Source organism: Dipodomys ordii, unplaced genomic scaffold (assembly GCF_000151885.1).
Source record: "Dipodomys ordii isolate 6190 unplaced genomic scaffold, Dord_2.0 Scaffold17, whole genome shotgun sequence".
NCBI lineage: Eukaryota > Metazoa > Chordata > Mammalia > Rodentia > Heteromyidae > Dipodomys > Dipodomys ordii.
Window position 1 is genome coordinate 8,565,924 of NW_012267233.1, and position 13,717 is coordinate 8,579,640.

Below are 13,717 nucleotides of genomic sequence, written 5' to 3' on the forward strand. Positions count from 1 at the left end.
GGGGGAGGCTGGGAAGGGATGTGAAGGGTAAACAAAGGAGGAGGCTGCAATGCTTGGTAAGAAATGTACGCATTATCCTGCCCATGCAATTGTAGCCCCTCTGTATAATATGTTCACAAATAAAATAAAATATAAAAAAAAAAGAGTCTCACAGACTTTCTTGCCTGGGATGGCTTGGAACGGTGGTCCTCAGATCTCAGCCTCCTGAATAGCTAGGATTACAGGCATGAGCCTGTCAAATCAAATCTTTTTTTTTTTTGTGTTGGTCGTGGGGCTTGAACTCTGGGCCTGGGCGCTGTCCCTCAGCTCTTCAGCTCAAGGCGAGCGCTCTACCACTTGAGCTACAGCGCCCCTTCCGGTTTTCTGGTGGTTTATTGGAGATAGGAGTCTCACTGTCTCTCCTGCCCGGGCTGGCTCTGAACCACGATCCTCAGATCTCAGCCTCCTGAGTAGCTAGGATTACAGGCGTGAGCCACCAGCGCCCGGCTGTCAAATCAAATCTTAAAGACCTAGAATTATTCTCAATGTGTTTATGGAAATCAATACACAAATGTCACTAAGCTGAGTGATCAAATTGTTTGCCTTTATAAAGTGGAGAGGAGGACAAGGGCCTCAACAATTTATTTTCTTTCATTTTTGCATTGGTACAATTTGAATGGGTGAAAACCAATATCAAGCAGTATGTATTAATTGCTCATAAATCGAATTAAGACAAAACTTACTTATTCAAATTCTTCATTATCAAATTAAAATTTCTATAAATCTACTAATAATATAAAGGTAATAGTTTATTTAACAAAAGAAACTTCTTGATAAGCTAATTCTCTGCCCATAGACAATATGATATAAACAGATACTCTAGTCATGACTCGTGGATGTATACACATACGCAGGCACCCTTTCAGAAAAGATAAATGATGAAGAGGTCAAACAAACAAGCGTCTTACTGGTAGTCACATACCTGCTTCGACTTTTGTCAACAGGAAAGATTCGAATAGATTTATCAAAACTAGCAGAAACAAACTCTTTCCCAGTGGGAGAGTAGTCCACATCAAGCACTGCAGATACGTGATCTAAGTGGACCATAACTGGAGTGTTCAGTGCACGCATATCAAATGTATATAAGCTGTAAAAGAATTGTTCAATGTTTCATCCAAATTTCTAGAAAGAAGTCATAAGTAGTACTAAAAGACAATAGTAAAAATAAGGCCCACCAGCTAAACAATGCACATCTAAATACACAAGTCAATTCTGTACATAGCAAGTAAAGAACAAGAAAATAATAGCAACAATTTTTATTTCTCTTTAATATTATGCCTACAAACATACAAATACACTTCCCTCTCTATGTTAAGTTTCACTATTGAAAATTTGGGAAACAATACACATAGAACAAAATTACCTTTACCCCCACTTTTCAGAGAGAAAATTAACAACAGAAATTTAAAAATCTTTTCACTATGGTATTTAAACATATTTTTGAATAAAATTGAGATGATACTGCATAAAACTTTGTGGTGATAATCCCCAAGCACATTATGACCATTTACCCATATCATTAAATACTTTTTGGAAAGATTTTAATACGTACAAATTTGAATGAGTTAAAATAATTACTTTCCCTATTTTTGATAAGTAGTATTTTCTTATTATAAATTATGCTTAAATGAAATCTTAATATTTAGCATTCAAGTTTTAATTGGATGTGATATGATTCAATCAAGTCAGGACAGATTCCTATAAGGAGAAATACACATTTAAAAAACTGGCAAGGTGCCAAATGACTTCTAACAAAGTTGCCTTAATTTATATTCTTAGCTGTTATATATCAAAATGAACATGGCTTTTCAAAAAGTATGCCAAAATTAAGAAACTGACTTGTTAAGTTTGGGGATTTAAAAATTCTTAATCAACACCTAAAAGAATAGTACACAAATAAGTCAACATAGAGAATGGCTTAGAGAAATAGAGCATTTTGTGAGCAAGCTGTCTCTGAACTTGCTACATGGGACCACATAACCTCATACTTGCAATCTTCCTGTAATGCCAAGCGCTGGCATTACAAATGCCTCTGAACTACTCCTAACCCAAACTTCCTTTCTTACAGATCATAAAACAGTAACGGAGTTAGTCTGAATGACTCCCCAAACCTTCTCAAGTAATTACTGATTGGTATAAACTTGACCTTAGGTTTCTACTTCAGAAAGATCAGAATACTTAAAAGGAAATAAAAGAAAATATTTACAAATACAGAAAAGATATGCCACAACAAGATTATATGTGTGCACGTGTGCATGCTAGTTATTGGGGCTTGAACTAAGGACCTAGCACTTGGTAGGCAGTCAGTCTATCAGCTGAAACTCACCTCCATCCCTTTTTACTTTCATGAGGTTTTGAATGGATCTTAAGTTTATGCCTGGGAGAGCCTGGATGATGATCCTCCTATTTATAAATTCTGAGAAGATAGGATGATAGATGTCTGCTACCATGCCCAGCTATTGGTTGAGATAGGATTTCACTAACATTTTGCCCATCTAGCCTGGAACTGAGATCGCTTTTGTCACTGCCTCAAAAGTAGCTGGGATTATAGGAATAGGCTATAGTATACAGGTAAGATCATTTTTAAGGTGAGGACAACTATGGGACAATCTAACAGTTCTTAAAATGGATATATACTTTGTATTTTAGATGCCATATTAGGTACCATATATAATTCTTCCTAAAGCAAGAAATGAGAAATAACAAATCTGAAAAAGATGATTGATAAAGCACCTGATAACAAAGTACAGTATTAACTCCTTTATTTTATTGTCTTTCATTGGAACAATGGCATTTGGTTTCAAAACAGAAAAAGGCAAAAAAGGGTTTCAATTAATGTGGTTAGCTGTTGCTAAGGAGAGTCCAACTATGTTTCTTTTTAATGTAGAAAGTAATGTGATCATTTCAGTTTGTACCTCTAAAACATCATGTAATAAATCATATTTATGAGCTAGAATTATACAGAATTTTATGTTTATGTTTTCAGAATTATACAGGAGAACAGAAAATTTAATATAGAAGACCTAAAGGTCTCTCTGTTTCAATTATCCTAAAAAATTAGATAACATAATAGTCTACCAACCTTACAATATAAAGATGAAATAAGATAAAAAATGTTCAGTGCTTCAACAAGCATTAAGCCATTCCATAAAGAACCATAATCACATCTAGGTCAAGAGTAGAAGGCTGCTAAGTCAAGTTCACACACAGAATAATATATTTCCATTTATGAAGCTAAAAATTTTAAACTTATTTCTATTTGCTTATTGATATAATCCTGACAGCTCATAGCATGACTAAGAAAATATCAATTACCCAAAGAATTACAAATATCCATAAGCAGATAACACTGTTTTCATTAAAACATGTATTGTTATCATCATTATTTATGCAGCTTATATGAGTTATCACACAACTTCTGAGAGGTCAGATAGTAAACATGTTGGCCAAATGGGCCATATGGTCTTTCACAACTATTTGACTCAGGCTTTATACTCTTAACAGCCATAACTAGTATACAAATATATTGCAATAAAACAAAAATCTCTAATAGGCAGCAGAGAGAATCTGGTCCACTGTTACTTGTCTGTTGAAATCTGAGAAAATTTCCAGAATCTTTTCCAACCTGAGAAACTACTTTTAGCACAACAAATGACAAGAGTTTTGTAACTTGTAAGAGAAAGTATACTTACCTAGTAAAAACTGTACTCTACTAGTATAACTTATTCAATTGAGCTGTTTCTGATAGAAATACAAGTTTTAAAAGACAGATACTTACTTGTAATCTTCATTTGCTGCAGTAAAAATGAAAGCTTCCATAGGATTCCAACAGATTGTATTCGTTCTCATATCTAAGATAACCTGAGAAAGGAAGCATAAGCTATCCTGTTACAATAAAGTTAATTATCTCTAAAACTCATTCCTTTTCTCACTGATTTAAGCAATTATTTAATAAACCTTTCATGTGCACAGCAATCAATTGAGAGCAGTGGGAAAAGAAATCAATCATAAACTATTTCAAGAACACAGGCAAGAGTAAATATGAAAAAGAGAAATATAGTATACCTAGTGCCTGGATTTTAAACAACACAGTTTAAACAAGAAAATAAGATATACATAAGAAAACCTAAGACACAGTAATAGATGCTAGTATTAAACTGGGGAAAAATAATGGTGAATTTAGGGTCAGAGTACAGAAAAATGTTTCAAAAGACAAGCATGATTTGAGCTAGCCTATGAAGACCAGCAATTTACAATGTTTTTCCATACACTACTATTTGCAATTTTGAGATGAGTCATCTTTGTTGTGTGTAACTGACTACTGTAGGATGTTTAGCTCTCACACACCTCCCTACCAACTGCTCATTTCACACTTCCAAAACTACACTGTTCTTTAGGGGGAGTGTAACCCCTGACTGAGAACTACTATATTTAGGAAAGAAAAGAGGGAAGAAACATTAGCAGTCTAAAAACAGAACAAAAAAATAAAACAAAATAAAGTAGTTGTGTCTATAAACCTTCATGTGACAAACTCCAATTAAATGTTTCCGTACTTACTGAAACAAACAACTGAGTGGGCTACTTTAGGGTAGAAGATTTTAAAATCCAGTTATTTTCTTTACTCTAAAACTCAAGTGACACAGACTAGCGGCATAAGTGAGAGTTCTTACCTAGAAAGAAGTAAGGCCCTGAGTTTAATAAATACTGTAACTAAGTAAATGGAAAACAAAGTAATGGAATAGAGAGCTTCATGTTGGCATTGAGCTAAAACACATCGTGTGTGTGTGTGTGTGTGTGTGTGTGTGAGCTAAAACACATCGTGTGTGTGTGTGTGTGTGTGTAAAAGTACTAGGGCTTGAACTCAGGGCCTCAGCTTCATTCAGCTTTTTTGCTAACGGATGGCATATTTTACCATGACTTTTTGCTGGTTAACAGGGGACTAGAGTCTCTCAGACTTAATCTCAGCTTTCCAAATAGGATTATAGGTGTGAGTCACTAGCACCTGGCTATAGGTAGCAAGCATTAGTCTTACCAACATGCTACAAGATAGTATTTATTGTCACCATTTTGCAAGAGAACATAGATGAAATTACTACCTTTATGTTTAACGTTTAAAGTTTATGTTTAAAGTTCTTATCAAATAAATAAGTAAAATTATTAAGGAAATACTTTGGAATATTATAGTTATTTCAAATTTCAATAAATGTCCTTTAAGTTTAATACCCTGAGTTTACTACATTATAAAAATGGTTTAGGAAAAAAAAAAACACCAGTCCTGAAAGTATTCATTCTTTCCTTTCTCCCTCATCAACTCACCTCTCCACTCTTTCCTGATGCTAGAGATCAAACCTAGTGTATTATATATACTAGACAAGAGCTTTACCACTGAGCTACAAGCTCAGCTGCATTTCTTTTACATATGGACTATCACAATGGGCTCATGCACGTGAATGATACCTAGCACTTCTTGTGCTCTCATAATTCTACTAGCACTACTCTGAACTTTATATACTTAAAATCGTATTGTTCTGTTTACCTACAGACAGTATTTCTCTAGCTCTTGAAAGTCATCTTAAGGTTATATTATACTTGATATCTTTGTTTTGGGATGATCATCTTAGAATCAACAAGATTATCATCTTCAACGAAAGGGCTTGTCTAAACAAAGTGTCATTAGTAAATACCAGTATGTAACTAAACAAAGATGGTTAAATGAACCAGTTCTAACTTTCTAGAACAAAATACTGTACCATGTCAAAGATTAGTGATAGTACTTAAAATATTATTACACCATTAAGTAATGGAATGGAGTGCCTTTCAGTTAATAACTTTCAATTCAACAAATACTAATTAGATACCAAAATTTGCTGGTAATATGGAAGACACAAATATAAGGGTCTCCAACATGCAATGCAGAGCTAAGAAATGCCACTATATAATTCTGGGTAAAAGAACATCTCCAAAAAAATTAATAAAATTTCAGAATACTGAAAATCACTTGCTCCATATTTTCAGTTATTCAATTTATAGATACTACTTTAATATTGTATAAAGCAAAACTGAAACTTACCTTTTTCAGAGGAGTAGCTTGCCTCATATCATATAGTACTATATTCCTGTCAGAAGCACAACTTCCCAAGAGAAATGTCTAAAAATAATATAGTAACTGCCAGTTAAAAGCAGGAATTGAAGTGATGCATATCGAGTTTATTTGGTATATAAATGATTTAATTATCCTGAATATTTATGTTAAAACACCAAATTATAACACTATTTCATGAAGAGATAATAAATCATCCATAATCTGAGCAAACCAAGTCTACTATTTTTACTGTTACATGTACAAACAGATATTAATGATGAGAGAGTACAGGTAACATTTATTCTAATTTATAATAGAACATATTTTACATATTATTCTCCATCTTAAGATTTGTTTACTATTTTTCATTATTATATAACAGTTGAAACAATACTTTCCTATATTAAACTCTTGTAACTACTGCCATAACGTGATATTACTAAATCAAAACATGAATAATTCTACGCCTTTTGATATTTAGGGCTAATGATTCTCAGAGTTGTGCTGATAGACAATGCAATGTGGGAATGTGCCCATTTTACTGCAAAATAAGATAAGTTTATGCCAGCATAAGGTAATGCCACTTTACTGTTACTTCCTCTTTAAAGTATAGCAAGAACAAGAAACATTATTTACTAACTCCTACACTGTCTACTCAGTTCAAATAAAACATCATAAATCTACTGCTATAACCATGAACTCTCCTCAGCCCTTTCTAAAAGCCTCCTACTTCAATTGCTGACTCTGAGTCCTCCCCTAGTAATCTCCCTCTGCCTTTCTCAGCTTATCCTTGTATCACTTCAGGTTATGATCAAGTTCCATTTCTAAAAACAAAGACTTTGATTTGAGCAAAGGAAAAGATTCTACCTAGGCAGCTTAGTTGAAAAGTCAATTTTTAAATTGTAAATGGTGGCAGCACTAAGCATAATCTTGTGACTTTATCAAGATTTTAAGCTTTGATATTTTCATGAAATATTATTAATGATTAGAAAAGACAATATATTCTATTGATTTATAGCCACCTGCCCTTTCCATTAAGTTTAATATAGGCTGAGACACGCACACCATTCGCTTTTTACCACTAATTCAGTTCACAAGGTTTTAAAAACAATATGCTCACAGATGGACAAAAGAGCTATTATACAGAGAAGTATGGAAAACATGGTCACTAAGTCATGACTAATAATTATGTCAGTTTTTTTTGACATGAGTGGTCACTAAAACAGATGCAACAGATTCTGTCTCAAAAAAGTATTATTATCTGTCTTGGCTCATTATTTTTTACAATAATATAACCATCTCTAATTTAGGCAACACTTCAAAAAATGTCTATACAATATTTACATTCAAAACAAACCTCTAAAGGTACATTGAGAAATACAATTAATCTCATATAAAATAGATTAACAACTACATAGAAGATTTCTTGCTACTAGAAAACCCTGGTTCTACCTAGTTTCCCATCAAGATGGGCATGAAAAAGTTCTTACAAATTACCTGTATTTGTAGCCTGCTTCTACTCAGTGTGACCATGTCCCTGCTCTGCAAAGATGGCTTGTCCCTCTAGACCATACCTTACTTCTACAACCAAGGACAACAGGGAAGGAAAATAGATAAAGAGGTAAAGAAGACAAAATAGATACTTTATAGACTAGAGATCAGTAAACTTTTCTCATAAAAAGGCATTCTCTTGTGGGCCAAAGCAAACAGATGATATGTAAGCAAGAGGACCTCTGTATGGTCTAGTAAGACTTTATTAAAAGCAAAATCAAACAACAATAAAAAAAAAAAAAGCAAGCCAACAGACAGGCAGCAGGCCACATTTGGCTCACAGACTATAACTTGCCAACCCCTTCTCTAGCCTCCCGCAAGAGAGAATATATATATAGGTACATGCTGGTGGGAAGAAGATTATCCTCTTGGCTGTCTGCGTCTTAGCTAAACCTCAAGGCCAAGCTTACAGAATACTGCTGTACCTCATGTTTTAATATATCACATGAGCAATCTCTACATACTGTTTCTTTAACATAATCTTTCTTCTTTTTACCAATTTGAGTCGTTTAGGGTATGAAACTTTCACATCAGGATTTTCTCTTATAGCACCTAACATGGTAACCTCTGATAACTTCTAAAATCAGCTTATACACGCAGCAATCTCCCTTTCTTTCTGAAGGAAAGAGCATCTCTAATGTCTTCTGCACAATGAGGACCATCTATTTCTATCTACTTAGAGAAAGCTCACATAAAGGTCAAGAGTCCAAGGGAACTAATTTAGCAGGCCAAGTTCCATTCCTAAATTCACATATGAACTGATCAAATGTAGTGGCTAATCTGCAGGTCTTTCCTTATGATAGGAAGGAAGTAGGAATTACAATTCAGACTTCTGAGAAAAGAAGGATATAACTTACTATCATGCAATCCAACAATGATCATGGTTATATGCTAGTACACTTATGACTTATAGAAGCAGTACACTTATGGAAACAGAGCAAACAGAGCTCAAATGTTCTTCCTTCTGAACTCCAAGAGCTAAGAATAATTAACATATTCCTGAAAGTATAATGCTATGAGCTGTGTAGCATGAGTATAAAAGTCCAAAATACTGAGCATAAATGCATGCCTACGCTTGTGAGGCTGAGGCAGAAAGACTGTCAGTTCAACACTAGTCTTGGCAACATAGTAAATTTGAGGTCAGCTTGTACTACATAGTTAGACACTATAAAACAAACAAACAAACAAACACAATGAAAGTCCAGTATTTGCTTGGATTCTACTGCCATTCATACCCCTCCCTCAATGCTTAACATTGATATCTAGGACTAAAATGCAGACAAACATTTGGTAAATTACTTTAATCACACATTCAAACAAAGCTAAAATCAAACAATCAGCAAACAGGAAGAACAACATTTTTTTAAGAGGACATTACCTCAATTGGGTTAAATTTAACACTATTTATGCTGTCAAATCCCCAAGTCATTGAACATATAGGATTGGCTCTTTGCTCATCCCAAATGTCTACTTGCTGTCCACATGTGGCAAATGCAGGATCTTTCCAGTGATGATCAATTCCAGTGTATACTGTCTTTAAAATCAAAGAGGTTGTTATAGATAGGTCTCTTCACCACTTCAAATCTACAGAATAGTATTTTAAATATATTTATTTATATCCATTTTTTAAGGAAACACTTGATCACAAAGTCTTCGTTGAAGTGTTTCCTTAATGAAGAAAAACAAATCAAAAGACAAGATATTTTATAGGGAGCGGGGGAGAAGTTGTGGAGGTGGGGAGGAAAGGGATGGTAGGAGAAAAACAAAGGAGGGGGTAACTGCTTGATAGGAAATGTACTCAATACCTTACTCATGTAACTGTAACCCCTCTGTACAGTATCTTTACAGTAAAATATATTAAAAAATAAAAATAATGCTGTAGAAGACTATTAAAAAAAGGTATTTTATAAAAATGCAACCCAATTTGTTTTAGGAAATCTTAACTTATTTGGTATCACCTACAAATTATTTCTATTTCATACTTATATTATCCATACTAATACATTCCCCTCTATAGCCCTTTAAGAATATTTAGAATTTCTTGACATTTGAAACAGAATCTAAGTTTATACTAACTATACTGCTGAAATAAAGTGAGTGTGTGTGTGTGCGCGTGCGTGCGTGCCAGTAATGAGGCTTTAATTCAGAGCCCAGGTGCTGTCCCTTAGCTTCTGTACTCAAGGCAAGCAGTCTAGCCATGTACCACTTGAGCCACCTCCACTTCTGGCCTGTTGGTGGTAAATTGCAGATGAAAGTCCCATGGACTTCCTTGCATGGTCTGGCTTTGAATGGCAAACCTCTGATCTCAGCCTCGTAAGTAGTGTAACAGACATGAACCACTGGTACCCAGAAAAGTGGTGATTTTTAAAATGTATATATTTTAAAGATTAAATCTAATTTTAGGATTCTGTTAAAATAATTATTAGAATTCTGTTTAACATAAAAATGTAAGTATTATTAAATATGGGAAGGTCAGTTATTTTTGTTTTTTAATTTTTTATTGTGAAAATACCATACAGAGGGGTTACACTTACATGGGCAACGTAATGAGTACATTTCTTTTTTTTTGGGGTGGGGTCTGGTTGTGGGGCCTGAACTCTGGGCCTGGGCACTGTCCCTCAGCTCTTCAGCTCAAGTTCTACCACTTGAGCCACAGCACCACTTCCAGCTTTTTTCTTTTTGCTTATGTGGTGCTGAGGAATCGAACCCAGGGCTTCATGCATACAAGGCAAGCACTCTACCACTGAGCCACCTTCCCAGCCCCAATTAAATCATTCTTACACACGTTAAAAAGACTTAAATGACTTAAGTCTTATACTTACAGTAAAAAATGAAGTACCACAAAATCGAGTACATATTCCTCGTACAAAACCTTCATGTGCTTGAATGGTACGGATACATTTTCGCTTAGTTAGGTTCCAAATTTTAACCTATGATAAAGTATACCAGAAAGCTTTAGTGTACACAAATGTCAACTGCTCAGGCACAGAAGTACTACATTTGAAGAAAGATTCAACACTGAAAAGGCTATAAATCTCCGGCAGCTAATACCAAAATCCTTTGAGTAAATAATGTAATACAAAGAAATATATCAACAAGCTGAAAATTCAATCTGTCAATTCTAGTTTCAAAACCATTTTACCTTATCAGAGTAGGGTAAGTTTTGAATCACTAATAGCACTCGTTAATATCAACATTATTAATAACCATTAACATCTTCTGTGAAAACTATACACAATTTTGTCAAATTGAACCTTAAACTATTGCATTTATAATTTCTCAGGACTAAATAAACTACTAACTGTATTATTTCAAACAGAATTTACTCTTTAAAAAAAAGATGTATTTTCTTTCTTTCTTTTTTTTTGTCAGTCATGGGGCCTGAACTCTGTCCCTCAGCTCTTCAGCTCAAGGTTAGCGCCCTACCACTTGAACCTCAGCGCCACTTCCGGCTTTTTTTCTGCTTTTATGGTGCTGAGGAATTGAACACAGGGCCTTATGCATGCTAGGCAAGAACTCTACCACTGAGCCAACTTCCCAGCCCCAGAATTTACTCTTGAGAATTACATTACAACCAAAGTAAAATTTATAGTTAAGTAAAAATTAAAGGCAAAGTACAATACAAAAGGTTTAAAATGATACTTGCCTCTCCATCACAAGCCCCAGAAAGGACAGTAGACAAGCTCTTTGGATGCTTTGCCAAGCAATTGACTCCATCTCGATGACCATCCAAGGAAGCAAGAAACGGTTTTGCAAACACACGTTCCAGTTTTGTAGCATTTAAAGCTCTTATGTATTCTCTTGAGACCTCAAAAGGATGTAAGGTAGGATCATAGTTCCTTGGAACTGAAATCAGAATGAGCTCTCTTAATAAAACACTAATTCACATTTAATATCTCCTGTGGAAGACTTCAGCTGATCCTTAATATATTTCAATAAGCCTATAATAAGGGACTCTGTTTTATGCCTAGCACATTAACAAAAATTAGGAAAGGTTTATTCACAGTTTTCCCAAAACTAAAAGAAAATACAACTTGCAAAATACTTGAGTACACCTGTAATCACACACATACACTGTTTTTCCTTCTATATATCTTATTCCATTGCAGCTGAATTGTAACTTTTGACACACTATTCAGTCGTATTCCTTACGGCTAGCAGTTTCTGGCACAAAGTCAGACATGGCACAAAGTACAATACCAATGTTTTCTTAACTAAACTCTTTTAGCTGCTTGTAGATCAAGGAACATTATTAATCTCTGGTATTAAACACTATAATGCTAGACATACATGATGATGATTATATTATGGTGCTACTAGGTCATTTAATCTCTATTCATTTAATTGCTAACTCTCTGGGTTAGGTTCGAATACTATTTCCTACCTTATAGATTAGGAAACTGAGGCACAGAGAGGTTAAGTAACTTGCCTACGAAGTGATAGAGCCAGGATCCAATGTGGTCTGGCTCCATGACCCACATTCTTAACTACTCTGCCAAATATGTTGTCTTAGTTAATAATAACAATTAGGGAAAAATAATCCTAAATCCACACATTTAGGCAGAGTGACACCCCCTCGTTAACTTAGGTACAGGAGAACCACAAGGAGGAGGAATAAAGACAAGGCTGGCTGGGGGCAACAGACACATGAAGAAATGCTCAACTTCCCTAGCCATAAAAGAAATGCAAATCAAAACACTGAGATTCCACCTCACACCATTTAGAATGGCTATAATCAAGAAATCTAATAACAATAGATGCTGGAGGGGATGTGGCCAAAAGGGAACCCTACTGAACTGTTGGTGGGAGTGTAAGCTTGTTCAACCACTTTGGAAACCAGTATGGAGGGTCCTCAAAAGACTACACATAGAGCTCCCCTATGACCCAGCAATCCCACTTCTGGGCACTTACCCAAATGATCACAAACAAGGCCATACTAAAGCTACCAGCACAACTATGTTTACTTCAGCATTATTTTTTTTGCAGCATTATTTATCATAGCTAAGATATGGAACCAACCCTGATGCCCCTCAGTAGATGAATGGATCAAGAAAATGTGGTATATATACACAATGGAATTCTATGCCTCCATCAGAAAGAATGACATTTCCCCATTTGTTAGGAAATGGAAAGACTTGGAAAAAAATCATATTAAGTGAAGTAAGACAGACCCAAAGAAATCTAAGTCCCATGGTTTCCCTTATTTGCAATAATTAGTATACGTTTAGAATAATCTTATCAGATGAGCAGAAAAGCTAAAAGCTATGTATATCTAACCATATAAGCTAATGCTAAGTGAAATGAACCCCAAGATATGGATAGAAGAGGTTTTTCTTTGTTGTTGTTGATTTTAATGTACTATGTGTTTGTGTTTCTTTTGTATGTTCTTCCCCGCTATGTACATCCCCTGTCGTCACTGTATTTGATTTTAGTACCCTGCATCTTGTATATACATTTATCTAATTTGGGGAGGGGAAAGGGAATAACAAAATGCTGAAACAAGGACACAGGATGACCCATTGCAACAATGATACTCACAAGACACTATGTTGGAAATGAACTTTACAACTTGGGAGGGGGGAGTAAGAGATGTGGGGGAGGAAAGGGATAGTAGGAGAAAAACAAACGAGGGGGTAACAACGCTCAACAAGAAATGTACTCATTACCTTACTCATGTAACTGTAACCCTTCTGTACAGCATCTTTACAATAAAATAAAATTAAAATTTTTTTAAAAAAAGCTTTTGTCCTATTCTGCTTGTCCTAGACTTATACTAGTTATTGCAAATAAGGGAAAACCAGGGGACCTAGGTTTCTTTGGGTCTGTCTTACTTCACTTAATATGATTTTTTCCAAGTCTTTCCATTTCCTAACTAATGGGGCAATGCCATTCCTTCTGATGGAGGCATAGAATTCCATTGTGTATATATACCACATTTTCTTGATCCATCTACTGAGGGGCATCTGGGTTGGTTCCATATCTTGGCTATGGTGAATAATGCTGCAATAAACATAGTTGTGCCGGTAGCTTTAGTATGGCCTTGTT

General features: G+C 34.9%; 1 protein-coding gene across 1 annotated transcript in view; it reads right to left on the reverse strand.

The window, feature by feature from the left end:
• Dcaf13 (DDB1 and CUL4 associated factor 13) overlaps window positions 1-13,717 on the reverse strand; it is a 28,236-nt gene that overhangs the window by 6,105 nt on the left and 8,414 nt on the right. The window contains 6 exon segments of the mRNA XM_013012515.1: window positions 962-1,126; window positions 3,818-3,900; window positions 6,110-6,187; window positions 9,051-9,240; window positions 10,409-10,602; window positions 11,319-11,518. Of these exon segments, the coding sequence (XP_012867969.1) occupies window positions 962-1,126; window positions 3,818-3,900; window positions 6,110-6,187; window positions 9,051-9,240; window positions 10,409-10,602; window positions 11,319-11,518 (910 nt within the window).